Below are 18,124 nucleotides of genomic sequence, written 5' to 3'. Positions count from 1 at the left end.
CAGCATGGCTCAGGAGGTAGAGTGCCTTCTACTCACTACCTGACTTATGGAACTGTAACTCCTCTGTACAACTCCTTCGTAATAAGAATAAAATTGTGTATTTTATGAAAGAAACAAGTATTTGCACAAAACATGAAAAGATGGTAAGAATGCACTAATGAGCTTGAATTTATGCAGTGTATTTACTCCATAGTGTATACTTCTCTCAATGTTGACATCATGCGGTATGCTGGGGATACTATTTCTATTTTCAATTGTGATTTTTTTCAGTGGGGCTCAAACTCAGAACCATGCAGCCAGCCACTTTAGCTTTTTTTTTTTTTGTCGGTCATGAGGATTGAACTCTAGCCCTGGGTGCTGTCCCTCAGCTCTTCAGCTCAAGGCAAGAATGGTTTATTGGAGATAAGAGACTATCCTGCCCAGGCTGGCTTTGAACTGTGATCCTCAGATCTCAGCCTCCTGAGTAGCTAGGATTACAGGCGTGATCCTCAGATCTCAGCCTCCTGAGTAGCTAGGATTACAGGCGTGAGCCACCGGCGTCTGGCTTCCATTCTAGCTTTTAAGTTAGTTTTTGAATAGTTTCTCATGATTTTAACCTGGGCCAGATTTGGACCAAAATCCTCTTACCTTTGCCATTACAAGTATATACCATTATATCTGATTTGTTTGTTGCGATGAGGCCTCCTGTAGCGTCAAAGCATCATTTTCAAGTTAAGAACACAAACTAAAAACCAAAAGAAGGCAAAGCTGAAGTAGAAATTCCATTTAGTGGAATTTTATGGTTTCTACAATCGCTGAGAATGCTGTATTCTAGACGGTATCATGATACCTGGTGATTAAAGTGTCTTTAAACATCCTACATAGGATTCTTTTTTGTACAGACTTGAATTTCCAACTAAACAAGATCCCATTTTGAATACTATCACTGCCAGGTCCACTTCTCAGACAAATCTGTCTGAGAAGTGTTTTTTTAACAAGTGATCATTGATGAAAAGAGGAGGCAATTTTATATGCGATTTAGGGGGAGAAACGGGGCCTGGCAAGAAATCCAACTTACTGTAATTAAAAAGCATTGACGTTTGTGGTAGTTATTCAGATGATTTAAAATTGTCCCTTATGCTGGGCACTGGTGGCTCAGGCCTGTAATCCCAGTTACTCGGGAGGCTGAGATCTGAAGATCGTTGTTTGTGCTCAGCCAGGACTCTGACCAATAATTGTCTGGCAAAAAGCCAGAAGTGGAGCTGTGGCTCAAGTGGAAGAGTGCCAGCCTTGCGCAAAGATGTACTACGGGAAAATAAGTGAGAATTTGAGTTCAAGCCCCAGTACTGCACACATGCACACACAAAAAGCCTTCTAAATTAAATTCATACCACATTCCATGGTTGAGAATATTGAAGTTTTTTTTCTTTTATTCTGCACAGACTGTGCTGTTATGCACAAAACCTGTATCTCTTGTGTGTGCTGCGTCATAAGTAGGATTTGTGGCTTTCCATAGTTCCAGTTTCTTGAAATTACTGGGCGATAGCTATGTTTTCCTAAATTTAAAAGTCCTGAACACATCCGGGTCACAGCAGGGCTGAACCTGGGATGTTGTGCTGAGAGAGGCAAACTCACCCCCTAGAACACAGAGACTGCGGGGTCTCAGTTCCTGGGGTGCCTGGAGTGGCCAGGTCCATAGGCACAGGACTCAGTGTGGGCTTCGGCCAGGGTGCTGTGTCCTGGTGGTAAATGAGGCAGAGTTTCAGACTGGTTGATGAGAAAGTTCTGGAGCTGGGTGGGCTGAGGACTGTGCTTTTATTACACCACCAAACCTTCACTTAAAGATGGCTACAGCGTTACTTGTATTTTGGAGATTGTAGCTCAGGCACTAACTCAAATGACTGAGGGAACCATGAAAACTAAGCAGGTTTGGAGAAAATAATAGCTTTGGGAAGTAATTCTATTAGGAATGAGCTCACCTGTGGTGAAAGGCCCTTACTGGTGACTGAATAAAAGACCCATGGGCGATTGTGTTCTTAAAAACCTCCAAAATGTTCTATTCCTATTTTCTGCACCTTGATATTATCTTCCTGAAATAAGATCTTCACATTGTTGGTCCTGAGGCTTGAGCTTGGGGCCTGGCTGCCGTCCCTAAGCTTTTGTGCTTAAGGCCAGTGCTAAACTTGACTTCCAGCTTGTTGTGGTTCATTAGGGATCAGTCTCACAGCCTTTCTTGATTGCAGCTTTGAACTGCAATCCTCAGATCTCAGCCTCCTGAGTTGCTGGGATTACAGGTGTGAGCCACCACAGTTTATCTAACTTTTAGACCTACAATAGAAACCTATCCTGCAAGACTTCTAACATGCTAAAATCAAACGCTCATAACTATTTTTGGAAACAGATATAGAAAGAACCTACTTTTTATCCCTGGTGTCGGGGACCTCTCTCATGCCGCCCAGTCTTCTACTGAAAATGGAATTAAATCCATATGTTGAGAGTTCATTAAGATGTTCTGGGTTGGAAAAGTTAAACTTCGTTTCTGCAAGGAAAGGTAGGTAGAGTCACACGGGTGAAAGCCTTGCTATTTATTGTCCCACGGGCCCAGGCCCCCAGGGAGCAGCTCTGTCCCGAGTCTCGCCTCTGCCTGGGTCAGGAAGCAGCAAAACCACTCGGCTGAACGTCCGAGTATTCACAGGGAGCAAGACCACTGGGTTAGCAAAGTCTACCTCCAAATCTTCCTTGGGTGGGGCTCGGCCCCGTGCCTGGCAACGCCTAACTGGACAACAGAAAGCCAAAGTGTCTCATCCCATAATCTACTCGCACACCCAAAGCCAAGACCCTGCCACAAAAATAACCAGCCCAAGCCAGTGACTCATACCTGTCATCCTAGCTACTCAGGAGGCTGAGATCCAAGGATCACAGTTCAAAGCCAGCCTGGGCAGGAAAGTCCGTGAGACTCTTATCTCTAATTAACCACCAGAAAACCGGAAGTGGCACTGTGGCTCAAGTGGTAGAGCGCTCACCTTGAGCTGAATAGCTGAGGGACAATGCCCAGGCCCAGAGTTCAAGCCCCACAACTGACAAAAAAAAAAAAAAAAAAGCTCAAAATGGTGCTGTGGCTCAAGTGGTAGAGTGTTTGCCTAGCATATGTGAAACCCTGGGTTTGAATCCTCAGTATCATAGAAACAGAAAAAGCCAGAAATGGCACTGTGGCTCAAATGAGGAGTGCTAGCCTGGAGCAAAAGAAGCCCAGGCCCTGAGTTCAAGCTCCAGGACTGGCAAAAAAAAAGTTAGGGAGGGCACAGAACTGGAGGGAAAAGGGTGAACACGCGTAGCCATGGAGCTCACTGGACACTGATGAATGTGAACTATACAACTCGTGGGAGGAGACGGGACAGAGACAGGGGCTGGGAGACAGTGAGGAACAGAAGATATTGTACGAAAGGAACTGCACTCATTGCCTGACTCATGTCATTGTAATCCCTCTGTATATCACCTCTGTCATAACAATAAAGTTGGGGCTGGGAAGGTGGCTCAGTGGTAGAGCGCTTGCCTTGCATGCATGAGGCCCTGGGTTCAATTCCTCAGCACCACATAAGCAGAAAAAGCCAGAAGTGGCTGAGGCTCAAGTGGTAGAGCACACTAGCCTTGAGCTGAAGAGCTGAGGAACAGTGCCCAGGCCCAGAGTTCAGGCCCCAGGACCAACAAAAATAAATATAACAATAATAATAATAAAGTTGATAAAATTTAAAAAATAAAACCCATAAAAGGTTTGCCTAGCAGGTACAAGGCCCCTAGTTCAAGCCCTGGTACCTCCAAAAATACTAAATGAATTCTCCAGGGGGTGGGGGAGGAAGCTGAGCGACTGAAAGCCGCTGGCAACGCCTGCTCCAGCCTAGAGGCCTTGCACACCAAACCTTCACCCTGATGCGGAGAGGCAGGCTCTGCCCAGCCGACCGCAGGCTCTCCATGGCCGGCCACTAGCTGCAGTGGAGCCAGAGGAAGCGGATCCCCAGCCCTGTCTGCAGTGAGGCAGAGCGCACGCCCCTGAGCCCCGCAGAGCAAAGCCTGGCCCAGGGCTACATCTCCACAGGAGAAATGCCTACCAAAACAGAGCCAGGCAAACTGACACCCGTGGCACACACCCACCTAGGCTCTGAGTTCAAGCCCCCCGCTGCACTGGCACTCCTACTACTACTACTACAACGACTACTGCTACTAATAATAGTGACAGGCAAAAGAGTACACGCTTATTCTACTAACATACACTAGCTCATGGTAAGGATTTGCAGGGAAATGGAAATTGTAATGAATAAGGATTACTATTGCAAGGTCGTATTTTACTATGCTCATACTTCAAAAAGCAATTGGAAACTCAATCCTTTAAGGGAAAATACTAGAATTTGGAGACCAGAATGGTACTTCAAATGCATTTGAAAAATTCTTAGCCCTTGTCAGAACTAAAGGAGATGTTCCCCGGCCATGATCAGTTAAAATAATCACAACCTAGCCAGGTGTCTGTGGCTCGGGCCTGGAATCCCAGCTAACTATGAGGCCGAGATTAAAGCTAGCCCGAGCAAGAAAGTCTATAATATTCTATCTGCAATTAACCGCACACACAAAAACCTAGGGGTGGAGCTGTGGTTCAAATGGTAGGATGCCAGCCTTGAGCAGAAAAGCTCAGGGATTGCACTCAGGCCTTGAGTTCAAGCCCAGGATGGGCATGCATGTTTGCACACACACACACACACACACACACACACACACACACCACAATCTAAACAAGAACATGAACTTTTGTTTGTTTTAAGAAATGACTGGGATTATAAACCCACAAGTCCACAAGTGCCTTTTTCTTCTGTCCTGGGGCTTCTTGTCTCTCAATTCTGTGTCTCCCAATTCAGTTCCACTTCCATCCCTCATCACCTCTGTGACTGAAGGAACATTCTGGGCATACTCCCTCCTTTTAGGGAGCTGCAAGTTAGGAGGTGAACAGCGGACCAGCGAGAATTCTAAACTGCACAACTGTTCGTGGAGACTTTCTCACCTAGTTCAGTCCCCTGAAGATAAAGCAATTTTTGAATTCAAGTGGTTTATGTAAGGACCTGCATTTCAGCTAGAACCCCCGCCCCCCACACACACATCAAATAAAAGAATTTGGAGTGGAGACATCCTGTGTAGAAAGGGTCCCTAGGGGCTGGAGGTGGAGGAACAGATGTGGGCCGCCATTGCTCTAGAGATGGAGGAACGGACAGAAGGACATGGGCTCCCTATGCTCTGTGAGGAGCAGGCCTGGCTGCAGGGCTGGCTCAGGTGACTCACGGTAAACACCAGAAGGCACGGCCAACCAATCAGAGCAGGGAACAGCAGCCGGAGTTAGCAAGGGTAAGGAGAAATGGCACTCCCATTCACTGTGGGAGGCTGATAACGCTGGCAAATTGATTTACTTCTAAGTAATAAATTTAAAAATTGCATATACTCCATGGCCTAGCTCTCTGTGTCCAGGAATATAGCATTATATTCAACACGCGGGTTCCTCTGCACGTGTGTGTATGTGTGTTCGTGTGCGCTGAGGGAAGGGGAACACATCAGCAGAGATTTAAGACCTAAATATCCATCAGTGGACCCATTCGGCACCTTCCTACAACCATCAGCAACGCTGCGCATCTCTATGCACCTAGATAAAAAGATGAGCATGGTGCATTGTTAAAGCAAATGGAAGAGGAGGGTATTTCTCTCGTTCATATATGTATATCCATCCATTTATGTAAGTGCTGAAGATTATAGCTGGTTTTCACTGTGGGGTTTATGTTTGGAAAGATCTCCCTCAAACACTTACAAATTACCCATGCCCAAAGCCATGGCTGTGTTTCAACAGAGGAGGTCCGCGGCCGCCCTCTGTGATGGGCAGCCAGGCCACACCTCCCGGCAGAGCCCTCCCCCCCAGCCTTTAACCCAACCCCTAACTGTGTCCCTGGAGGACAAGCAGGCTCTGGCCCGTGCTGTCCAGGGTCAGTTTGCTTTTCCTCGGAGCTGTGGGGCTTTGTAGGCAGGAGTCAGGTCTGGGGGGGAGGGTGCCTTGTGTCCCAAGCTGGGGCGGTGCTCAGGAGGGGGCGGTGCTCAGGAGGGGGCGGTGCTCAGGCGGGCGGTGCTCAGGAGGGGGCGGTGCTCAGGAGGGGGCGGTGCTCAGGGAAGGTGGTGCTCAGGAGGGGGCGGTGCTCAGGGAAGGTGGTGCTCAGGAGGGCGGTGCTCAGGAGGGCGGTGCTCAGGAGGGCGGTGCTCAGGAGGGGGCGGTGCTCAGGAGGGCGGTGCTCAGGAGGGCGGTGCTCAGGAGGGCGGTGCTCAGGAGGGCGGTGCTCAGGAGGGGGCGGTGCTCAGGAGGGGGCGGTGCTCAGGAGGGGCGGTGCTCAGGAGGGGGCAATGCTCAGGAGGGCGGTGCTCAGGAGGGCGGTGCTCAGGAGGGGGCGGTGCTCAGGAGGGGGCGGTGCTCAGGAGGGGGCGGTGCTCAGGAGGGGGCAATGCTCAGGAGGGCGGTGCTCAGGAGGGCGGTGCTCAGGAGGGGGCGGTGCTCAGGAGGGCGGTGCTCAGGAGGGCGGTGCTCAGGAGGGGGCGGTGCTCAGGAGGGGGCGGTGCTCAGGAGGGGGCGGTGCTCAGGAGGGCGGTGCTCAGGAGGGGGCGGTGCTCAGGAGGGGGCGGTGCTCAGGAGGGCAATGCTCAGGAGGGCGGTGCTCAGGAGGGCGGTGCTCAGGAGGGCGGTGCTCAGGAGGGCGGTGCTCAGGAGGGGGCGGTGCTCAGGAGGGGGCGGTGCTCAGGAGGGCGGTGCTCAGGGAAGGTGGTGCTCAGGAGGGGGCGGTGCTCAGGAGGGGGCGGTGCTCAGGAGGGCGGTGCTCAGGAGGGGGCGGTGCTCAGGAGGGGGCGGTGCTCAGGAAGGCGGTGCTCAGGAGGAGGGCGGTGCTCAGGAGGGCGGTGCTCAGGAGGGGGCGGTGCTCAGGAAGGCGGTGCTCAGGAAGGCGGTGCTCAGGAAAGGGAGCACCACGGCGTGATCCACAGCTCACAGGTTTGGCTTTTGTGGCTTCAGTTTCCCCTCTGACTTTGTTTTTTTTTCTTTTTCTCTTTCTTTTGTTGTTCGTGGGGCTGGAACTCTGGGCTGGCGCTCTCCCTCTGCTCTTCAGCTCAAGGCTTGATCCACTTCCCGTTTTCTGGTGGTTTATTGGAGATCAGAGTCTCACGGGCTGGCTTTGAACCGAGATCCTCAGATCGCAGCCTCCTGAGTAGCCAGGATGACAGGCGTGAGCCACGGCGCCAGGCTGGTCTTTGTCTTTTGAGGCGGCGTGTTTGTTAAACTGTCTTCATAGGTATGGACGTGCGGAGAAGAATCTTACACACAAAATAGTGAGAGAGAAAAGCAAGCTGCAAAAGGATGTGCACAGACAAGGTGTGCTGATATTTCAGAGTAGCAGGGCGGAGCCTGCTTAGGAACGAGCCAGAGGATGCGGACGGACAGACCGACGGGCAGCACTACCTCTGAAGTGGCGGGGTATAGTAAGCATGGTACAGTTTTTACTGTACCTATTGACACTTTATCTCTTTAAGAAGAATTAGGAAAGTGGCTCAGGGAGGAGGCAGTGCTCAGGGGGAGCACTCGGCCTTGAGCTGTAGAGCGCAAGGATAGTGCCCAAGCCCAGAGTTCAAGCCCCAGGACAGAAAGAAAGAAAGAAAGAAAGAAAGAAAGAAAGAGAGAAAGAAAGAAAGAAAGAAAGAAAGAGAGAGAGAAAGAAAGAAAGAAAGAAAGAGAGAGAGAAAGAGAGAGAGAAAGAGAGAAAGAAAGAAAGAAAGAAAGAAAGAGAGAAAGAGAGAAAGAGAGAAAGAGAGAGAGAAAGAGAGAAAGAGAGAGAAAGAGAGAAAGAGAGAGAGAGAAAGAGAGAGAGAAAGAGAGAGAGAGAAAGAGAGAGAGAAAGAGAGAGAGAAAGAGAGAGAGAGAGAGAAAGAAAGAAAGAAAGAAAGAAAGAAAGAAAGAAAGAAAGAAAGAAAGAAAGTAGAAGTGTGGCTTAAGTGGTGGAACGTCAGCCGTGAGCAGTAAAAACCAGGCAAGAGCACAAGACTGTGAGTTCAAGTCCCAGTACAGAGAGAGAGAGAGAGAGAGAGAGAGAGAGAGAGAGAGAGAGAGAGAGAGAGAATCCAGACTAAGAAGAAACAAAAGGGGGAATGGACTATTAGGCAAGAGAGGAGGGAGGAGGAGGAGGAAGAGGACGAGGATGAGGAGGACGAGGAGGAGGAGGAGGAGGAAGAGGAGGAGGATGAGGAGGACAAGGACGAGGACGAGGACGAGGAGGAGGAGGAAGGGTGAATGTGGTTAAATTATATGCCTGTGTGGAAATACCAGAGAAACTCCTTTGTACAAGGAATATCTGCTGTCTGAAGAAATACAGCAAACTATAAAGTGTAGAATTTAAACCAGGTGCTGGTGGGTCAGCCTGTCATCCTAGCCACTCAGGAGGCTGAGATCTGAGGATCACAGTTTGAAGCCAGCCGGGGTAGGAGAGTCTCTGAGACTCTCATCTCTAATTAACTACCAAAAAACAAAAAGCAAAAAGGCCAGAAATGGAGCAGTGGCTCAAGTAGTAGAGTGCTAGCTTTCAGCAAAAAGTCCCTGGACAGCACTCAGGCCCTGAGTTCAAGTCCCAGTATTGGCACACAGACACACACACACACACACACACACACACACACACACACACACACACACACACACACACACAGAACAAAATTTAGATAGTAAATACCTGTGTGTTTGTTTTACTATTTGGTACATCAATATATACAACTATATTAGATATTTTGAATTAAACATTCTAATTACTGTAAAAGGACATTCTCTCATTCTTCCAATTTCTGGAGTATTCACTTCCGCTCACAGTGGCCTGCAGAGAGCATGGCAGCACTTACGTGACATAGGCGGGAATATCCTCCTGCGTCTGGGTCTGTCTCTGTCCAGAAGGCGGTCTCTGGCATGCTGTTCTGGCGTTCGCTCTGTGGCCCTCACTAGCTGGTGGTACTCCTTTTTCCCAAGGGACAAAAACGATGAAGGCTCCTGGATTTTGTTTGACTCTCTGCTCACATGACTGTGATGGAAATATGCAAATAACAGCGCTGTCCAGACCCCAAATGTGAGGGACGTGTAGAATAAACCATAAAGGATGAGGCTTCTCATTGTACAGGTAGCATCTCCTCAGTGGTCCGTCCCAAGGTCTGAGGCAGAGGGAGTGAGAGGGGAGCATTGTTAGACACTTCAGCTGCTTGTAGGCCATCATCCATTTGGCTTACAGGCAATTATCAGACAGGCATTTTCCTATTGAGCCTTACCACATACCTTAGGCTTGGTATTTTCCATTAGTCAAGCCCTTAGAGCAGATTGTGTAAAATCTGCACATGTATGCCAGTATAAAAACAAGTGGTGCAGGGTGCTGGTGTTTTACACCTGTCATCCTAACTACTCAAGAGGCTAAGATTTGAGAATCACAGTTCAAAGCCAGCCCAGGCATGAAAGTCCCTGAAACACTTATCTCCAATTAATCACCAAACAGCTAAAGTAGAACTATAGATAGTAGCTCAGAAACAGCACCCAGGCTCTGCGTTCAAGCCCCGGGACCAGCACACACACACACACACACACACACACACACACACACACACACACACACACACACATCAAAAAACAGATTTTGATTTCTCTGAAGGCGCAAAGATGCTTCACTTATAAAGCCATCTGGAACATTCTCCAAGGACCCAGGATTTGACAAAGATCCTGGATTCACAGTAAAAGTTCAGCAACAGAATGACTTAACACTTTACAAATGAATTCCATGAGGGAAACATATCAAATATGTAACAGGGGAAAGTTGCTTCCAACTTGGAGGAGCAATGGATTAAGATAGGCACACAGAGCCTGGCTTCATACCCAGCCCCCCAAAACAGAGAGAAAGAAACAATGTTATTTAAATTATAGTATCAGACCATCTTCCTATGAAAGGCTTTAAATTTCAAAGGTTTTTGTATTACCTTTCTCCAAGAGCAAAAGTAGCTAAAAGCTAATTAAAAGCTAAAAGATTTTTATACTCTAAAGGGAAACCAGTTGGATGCTAATTAAATGAAAACATATTTGGAGGGGAATCAGCTCTCATATATAAAATGCACACTTATTTATATGCCAGGATTATTATGGAGACGTAAGCCCATATTCTGCAGGATTCTAATATAGTAACAGAACTTGGGAGGAATTCTCTTTAGATGCAAACTTAAAAAAATATCCTCTTTCATTTTCTTGTTTCTTGTTCTTATTTATAAAATCTTCCATTTTCTTAAAGTAGAGGTTGCTCTCTTCCTCTGTACTACACACCTTCCCTGCCCTGCCCTGCCCTGCCCTGCCCTGCCCTCCCCTTCCCTCCCCTGCCCTTCCCTGCTCTGCCCTGCCCTGCCCTGTCCTCCCCTGCCCTCCCCTGCCCTGCTCTGCCCTGCTCTGCTCCCCACTTGGTGGCAAAGCCTCTGCATCCCAAGAGAACCAAAAGGCCCACAGTGGCTTTTCCACTCTGGATCCTGAGGTAGGGAATCTTGTTGAGTAATGTTCTTCACTAAGCTATGTTGAATTCATGTGTTAGGAATTGATGGATCATCATCATCATCATCATCATCATTGATTGTCATGATACTGAGGTGTAAGCCCAGGGCCTCACACTCTTACTTTGTTTTTCTTGCTGAAGGCTGGTGCTCTACTATTTGAGCCATGCCTCTGATCCTGTGTTTTGCTGGTTAGTTGGAGATATGAGTCTCAAGGACCTTGTGGCCCAGGCCAGCTTCAGAATGGGATCCTCAGATCCCAAGCTCTTGAGTAGCTAGGATTAGAGGTGTGAATCACTGATGCTGGCTCTGAAACAACTTAACCCTGGTCAGCCGACAGGACCTGTTGTGTCTTTGGAATAAGTGACATGTTTCCGTGCTGTAGAACACAGGGGGGCGTCCAATGAGAAGCCGCGACAGTAAGCACCCCGTGGCCACTCTCCCTCTTGAAAAGTCAAGCAGATCTTGATCCGAATCCCTGGGGACCACATCCCATTGCAGGTTTGGGGTCTGAATTGAGGCGCAAGGACTCCTGCTCCTCCTTGGCCCACCCGGTCCATCCCCTCAGCCTCATTCCACTTACTACTGGCGTAGGCACATTGACTGCTTTGAAGGTGACGAGCTTTGAAGGAAAGCAGCCAGGGTCTGCGTGAATGATGGAGGCTTTCTGCTGGCACTGCCTTCATCGGTGCTCCACATGCAGCCTGGGACTGCCTCACAAAGCCGGTGACATCACACAGGACAGAGGCAGCCCTGGGGGCCCTGCCGGCGGGGGGGGGGGGGTGGGGGGGCTGGAGCCCACAGCCTTAGCTGTGGTCAAAGTCCCAATGCAGGGCAACCTTTCCTAGGCTGGACCTAGTGTCCAGCTCTTATGAAATAACCTTAAGGAAAACAACATGCTGCCAATGTATCACCAGTAACTGAAAGATAAGCTAACCGGGCACCTGCATGCCCCTTGGTTTTATGTTCATATTTTGTTTTGTGCTGGTACTGGGGCTTGAACTGAGTAGCTGGGTGCTGTCCTTTAGCTTTTTTGCTCAATGCTGACACTTTACCATTTGAGCCACAGCTCCACCTCTGGTTGGTTGGTTGTTAACTAGATATGACTGCGAGTGGCTCACGCCTGTCATCCTAGCTACTCAGGAGGCTGAGATCTGAGGATTACGGTTCAAAGTCAGCCTGGGCAGGAAAGTCCATAGACTCTTTTCTACAACTAACCACCAGAAAACCAGAAGTGGCGCTGTGGCTCAAGTAGTAGAGTGCTCACCTTGAAGAGCTAAGGGACAGCACCCAGGCCCAGAGTTCAAGCCCCAAGACCAACCTCCCCCCCAAAAAAAATTGGATATGAAAGTCTCAAGGACTTTTTTGCCCAGGCTGGTTTTGAACAAATCTCATCTCTCAGCCTCCTGAGTAGCTAGGTTCTTAAGAATGAGCCACCATGCTGGGTGCCGGTGGCTCATGCCTGTCATCCTAGCTACTCAGGAAGCTGAGATCTGAGGATTGAGGTTCAAAACCAGCCTGGGCAAGAAAGGCCGTGAGACTCTTATCTCCAATAAACTACTATAAAACTGGAAGTGGTGCTGTGGCTCAAGTGGTAGAGCGCTCGCCTTGAACTGAAGCGTGCAGGGGCAGCGCCCAAGCCCAGAGTTCAAGCCCCATGACTGACAAAAAAACAAAAAAGAAAGAAAGAAAGCCACCAGTACCTTTTAATGTTTGGCACTATAATACATGACTCAGTACTTAGATGTTAATATGTGAGTTCAGCCAGTGAGTTTTCTTCTTTTAGACTCAACAGATTTGAGACAGACAGACAGACACACACACACACACATACACACACACACACACACACACACACACACACACACACACACACGAGTCTGACTGGTGGTCTGCTTGGAACCAGACTCCTGCCACAGCCCCATGGAGGAAGAGGATGTGTGTCCTTCTGTCCTCTTCCCTGGCAGACAGCGGCACTGAAGACTGCATGACTCTGGAGCCTCTCTTGGACAAGCTGAGCAGGAATGTGTTTCTTTGTGCAGTGATATTAACAATAGTCATAATTAGTCCTGTTAATTCATAATGATAATTAGTAATATTATGAAGAGATGCATTGGGAGGGTCACAGATGGAGCTCAGTGGCCGGGCACTTGCCTCGCATATGCCAGGCCCAGGGTCCCCGGCACCTGGAAACAAGCCAAAGTCCTTGGAAGGAGTGAATAACTTGTGCTGTTTTCATGGAAAAGAATACAAAAGAGCAACGAAGCCTGAGCGGGGCCGTGTGTGACAGGTGGAGGCTGTTGAGTTTCGGAAGCCAGACCCGCCCTGCGGTCCGAAGCAGGACTGCAGGCGGCCAGCTTGTGAAGGCAGAGCACCAGATTTGCCTGTGTCTTGTCTTTACACACAGAGAGAGCGCACCACAGATGGGAACCGTGTCTCCACGCACGTCTGCATGGCCACCGGAAACACAGCGGCAAGGAAGGATTCTCCACTCCGCGGGGATGCTGTACTGCCATCTTCAAGTCGGCCTCTGGCTTCCAGAACTGAGAGCACAAATGCCTGTTGTTTAAGCAAAACAAAGTCAACCAAGAGCTTTAGACAGCTATGGTTTTATTTTATCTATTTATGTATTTATTTAGTCGGTTGTGAAGCTTGAACTCTGGGCCTGGGCGATGTCCCTCAGCTCTTCAGCTCAAGGTGAATACTCTATCACTTGAGCCACAGCACCATTTCCAGTTTTCTGGTGGTTTATTGGATGTAAGTGTGTCATGGATTTTCCGCCTGGGCTTTGAACCATGATCCTCAGATCTCAGCCTCCTGAGTAGGTAGGATTACAGGTGTGAGCCACCAGTGCCCTGCTGATGTTATTCTTCAACACCATGTTCATGATAGGGTACCTGATAGGTAATTGGTGCTAGTAGAAATTCATTAAAAACAATATTACAAACAAAAATAAATCTTCGGAGAAGATCAAAGTAATTGGCCAACAGTGTCAAAGTGAGTTTCTCTGAGGAGGCGAGGGAGACGAAGCCCCGTCTGTCAAGGAGCTGACAGTGCCATGCCATGCTAGAGCACCTGTGTGGTTCCGTCCCCAGCCAGCCAAAGAGACAGTCATCAAGTGACCGGGGTCTCCATGGCCCCTCCCACCTGCCCCACTGGGATCGCATAGGCGGTGATTCCAGCTCCTTCTGTCCGCCCCAGCTCCCTGAGGAAGGCCTGCCGACCTCCGCGAGTTTCCCGCGGGCCCTGGCTCTGTGTGCATGGCCAGCGTTATCAGCAGGTACTGCTCCCCGTCTTAAATCCCTCAGCCACTCACTCACGCTCTTGATTGCCACCCATCTTTTGGGAATTTGATCTCATCTTGGGGTACAAGTGACACGTCCCTTCATGACCCTGTCCCTAGCCTTGCCTGAGGAGGTCAGCTCCAGAAACGCGCATAACGGGGAAGGCTCTCCTGGGCCATCAGTGGCTTGCTGAGTGCCAAAGGCTCACGCCTGCCAGCCTAGTTACGCGGGAGGCTGAGGTGGTGAGGATCGAAGTTATGAGCTGCATTGGGCACACACTGAGGCCCCTTCTCAACCAGGAACTGTGCTGGTGACTGGCTATGGTCCCAACTGTAGCCAAGAAGTAGAAAAATAGGAGGAGCCCAGGCCAGGTGCCCCCTGGGTAGAAAGAGACAGAACCAGTGCAGAAAGGACAGTCTCAATGGTAGACCACAGTAGCAGGCAGGAGGTCCTGAGTTCAAAACCCCAGTTCCAATACCAAACTACAAAGAAAACGAGTCACTGCTGGAGGTGAACTCCGGTCACCTCCCCCCTGTGACCATGGGATCCAGGAGGACCAGAGCCACGGCCAGTGATGCCGGACCCACGGACCCAGGACACACATCAAGAGGTGCGTGCACTCTTGTTTCTTTATCAGAGCCTCTGCGTCAGTATCCAAACCTACACAGCTTCCCCTTCCCCCCTTCCTTGGAATCCGGTTCTGATTGGTCAGAACCTCTATCTCTGTGTTGCAGTTTGGCTGATCAATAGACCATGTATGATCATGTCCACTCAAAGTCAGCCTTATTTTTACTTTTGGCAGTATGGAGGTTTGAGCTTGGGGTTGCATACATGCTAGACGGGTGCTCTACCACTTGAGCCCATTCCGCCAGCCCTTTTTGTTTCCGTTATTTTTGGATAAGGTCCAAGGAGATGGCAGGACCTGCCTGCCCATGCCTCCTCCGCAGCTGTGCTTACCGGCGTGGCCCATCATGAGTGGCTTTTTGAGATCGAGGCTTCGCTGAATTTCATTGCTCAGACTGGCCTGGAACATTGATCCTCCTGATCTTTGCCTCCTGAGTAGCTGGGATTACAGGGGCGAACCACCACCATTGGCCCAGAGTTTTACAACAAGGTTGAAATGTTTAGGACAAGGAAGAGATTTTAAAACAATGTTCCAGCAAGGTTGTAATATTTAGGACAAGAAAGGTGATTTTTTTTTTGCCAGTTGTGGGGCCTGAACTCCGGGCCTGGGTGCTGTCCCTGAGCTCTTCAGCTCAAGGCTAACACTCTACCACTTGAGCCACAGTGCCACTTCCAGCTTTTTCTGCTTATGTGGTGCTGAGGAATTGAACTCAGGGCCTCATGCATGCAAGGCAAGCGCTCTACCGCTGAGCCACCTTTCCAGCCCAAGAAAGGTGATTTTTTTTAACAGTGGCAAAATGTGACTGGTTAGGGAAGACGTTACTTTTCATCTTTAAGTACCACACCCTCCCCCCACCATCAGGTAGCATGTTGAGCTAGTTAAGGATGCTAGGAATTGAGCTGCATGCTGGGAAGGCAGGAAAGAACAAAACAAAACAAAATAAAACATGGAATTGCTCCTGTCCTCAGCCGTGGAAAATACTTTTATTTTCAAGGTAGATTCTTTGGTTCACTTCCCATAAACAGACTTGGCCAAATGAGGCCAGTTCCCCTACATCAGTAATACCAAAACTTAGGAGGAGATGTTAATCTTGAGCGAGTGATCAGTTTTATCTTCCAGAAACCACGGTTCTGGAATGACAGGAGAAAAATCTGCTGCACGGCGCTATAAAGATGAAAATCGCATCAACCCCGGGGCCTCTCAGAGTCCAGATTACTGGCACGTTAATGAGAAGCAGTCTTGTTGAAGACTTCATGCTTAGTTCCCACACCAAGCACGGAGGCGCTTAGTGAAATCAGATGAAGGGAAGTGGGTGAGGCCGTTCACAGCGGCTCGGATTGTCCCAGGATGCAGTGTGTTCAATCTCTCAGATTGTGGGAGGCGCCGAGCCTGTTAAACGAGCCCCAGAGGTCTTTGCTCCCTGGGATCCTTGGGTTGCATTGCTGCCATCTCAGGAAGTTGGAATGAATCTCCATCCCCCACTGATGTCTTCCTAAATCAGTCAGTTCCAAGTCTGCCTTTCACTCACACTGATGTAATGTCCATGCCCGCAGAGATGATGGGGCATCGTGGTCTTTGTGCATGTAGGGAAACTGAGGGCAGGTGAAGGGAAGTAGCTTTCCCTAGGACTTTGTTCATACTTGGAATTTTCTAAGTACCTCAGTTTAAAGCCTGTCTACATTGTGGGTGTGGCTCTAGGTTACATAGATAATGTCTGTCTTGACTGGTCTGCCAATCTTTTGACAGACTGCCTCGGGGAAGGTCAAGCCTACAGGGAAGCAAGTTAAACTGGTCAAGAATGGAAGCAACCAGCCAGTGGGCAGACACTCGGGAGGACCTACTTCTGTTCTGGTCCTGACCTGCTTTCCTGCTGCTGCTCTTTACCATTTTCTCTTCCTCTCCCTGCTCCTTGTCCCGTTTTTTCTTTCCAGAAGCATTCCTCTTGGAGCCCTCCCCCATCCTCTTCATCCTCCGCTTCTCCCCCATCCCACGCGGAGTGGCCTGGCTGGCTCTGTCTTCTTGTCCATCTTTTCACTCGCTCCCTTGTTTCCCTTAACATGTGTTCTGGAATCTGCTGGAGAAGCGGGGATGGGAAGTACGTTGTGTTCTTACCCTGTGGAACCATCTCCCAGCCCTAAAGCTAGGCCATGGGGTGTTCTCTTCAGCCTCAAGGGGCTCCATCTGGTGGCTGCGAGCGACCAGCGCTGCACCAGCCCTGCACCAACCCTGCAGCCCATTCTGGGCTCCTTTGCCTTCCGTTGTTGTCCCTTTGGGAAGGGGAGCAATGGCCTGGACTAATTTTAACTAGGGAACGCAGGTGTGTGGGGAGACCAGGGCTCCGGGAGGGACAGTCAGCCAGTGGATGGAGCTGCCCAGAACAAGGGCATGGGAAGGGCACAGGTGCTCGGGTGCCCGCCCAGCCCTGCCCTCTCCCCACCCTGCCCTCTCCCCGCAGGGCTGGCTGTCCTCTGGCTGAGCTAGGCTTGCTCATCCCGAACCCGCCACCTGCTGGCGCCTACCGGGCCCTTCCGGCTCCACAACTCACGAATTTAATACTTGATTTGCCAGATCTGGACTGGGAAGCTTTTTGAAGCATCACTTACGTTGTGGGCGCTTTGAGCCCTGTGCTGTCTCCATTTCCCAGGTCAAAGTCAGAGTTTTTCCTTGTCGAAAGATTATATTTTCATCGCAGAGAAGCACAGTAGACAAGACATATGTTTTGATAGGAAAGCTAGCCTCTTTATCCACTGCGCTTGGTTTCTTTTTAAAAAGTAGTTTCCCTCCCCTTCCAGGCCCGGAGCTTCCTCCGGCTCCGGTGGCACCACTCCCACTTCTGGTTTGCTTAACTCCTCTATATTTTGGATGTCACTTCCTTTTCAAGGAAGCTAAACATGAACTACTGTAATCTACAGCCTTTGGGCATATGTCTCTATCATAATAGAAACCAAACGGCCCAGCATACTTATTCTTTAGTTCAGATAACGTCCAGTATCAGATGACAGCCTGGCTCACGTGAGTAAGGGATTCCTTAGTTTCTCTCACTTAAGATAAAAAGAGCAAGTTTTACTAGGGCCCAAGGAGAATGAATGAAATACAGCCAGAGGAATAAACTTTACAAGTGCAATTATGAAGAAGAAAAGTAAACTATTAAGAAAATACATACAGGGCTGGGAAGGTGGCTCAGTGGTAGAGCGCTTGCCTTGCATGCATGAGGCCCTGGGTTCAATTCCTCAGCACCACATAAGCAAAAAGAAAAAATCCAGAAGTGGCACTGTGGCTCAAGTGGTAGAGTGCTAGCCTTGAGCTGAAGAGCTGAGGGACAGCGCCCAGGCCCAGAGTTCAGGCCCCACGACCAGGCCCCCGCCCCCAAAAAAAAGAAAAGAAAAGAAATACTTGTTGTTGTTGTTGTTGTTGTTCGTGGGGCTTGAACTCTGGACCTGGGCGCTGTTCCTCAGCTCTTCAGCTCAAGGTGAGTGCTCCACCATTTGAGCCACAGCTTCACTTCTGGTTTTCTGGTGGTTAATTGAAGACTTTCCTGCCTGGCTGGCTTTGAACTATCATCCTCAGATCTCAACCTCCTGAGTAGCTAGAATTATAGGCATGAGCCACCAGCGCCCAACAC

The 18,124-nt window shown here is 49.4% G+C and overlaps 1 protein-coding gene across 4 annotated transcripts in view; it reads right to left on the bottom strand.

Moving 5' to 3' along the window:
* The window catches only part of Galntl5 (polypeptide N-acetylgalactosaminyltransferase like 5), a 29,971-nt gene extending 18,693 nt beyond the window's left edge, over positions 1–11,278 (bottom strand). For all 4 annotated transcript variants that reach the window (XM_069997124.1, XM_069997127.1, XM_069997125.1 and 1 more), the window contains exons 1-3: positions 11,177–11,278; positions 8,926–9,228; positions 2,398–2,518 (exon numbers count right to left, since the gene is read on the bottom strand). In XM_069997124.1, coding sequence (XP_069853225.1) covers positions 2,398–2,518; positions 8,926–9,190 — 386 coding nt within the window. In that variant the 5' untranslated portion in view covers positions 9,191–9,228; positions 11,177–11,278. The remainder of the gene's footprint in view (positions 1–2,397; positions 2,519–8,925; positions 9,229–11,176) is intronic.
* Positions 11,279–18,124: the final 6,846 nt, after the last annotated feature.

Source organism: Dipodomys merriami, unplaced genomic scaffold (genome assembly GCF_024711535.1).
Source record: "Dipodomys merriami isolate MVZ:Mamm:240054 unplaced genomic scaffold, mDipMer1.0.p SCAF_5, whole genome shotgun sequence".
Lineage (NCBI taxonomy): Eukaryota > Metazoa > Chordata > Mammalia > Rodentia > Heteromyidae > Dipodomys > Dipodomys merriami.
The sequence above is the reverse complement of the archived record's forward strand: the minus strand, read 5'-3'. Positions and strand labels throughout refer to the sequence as shown.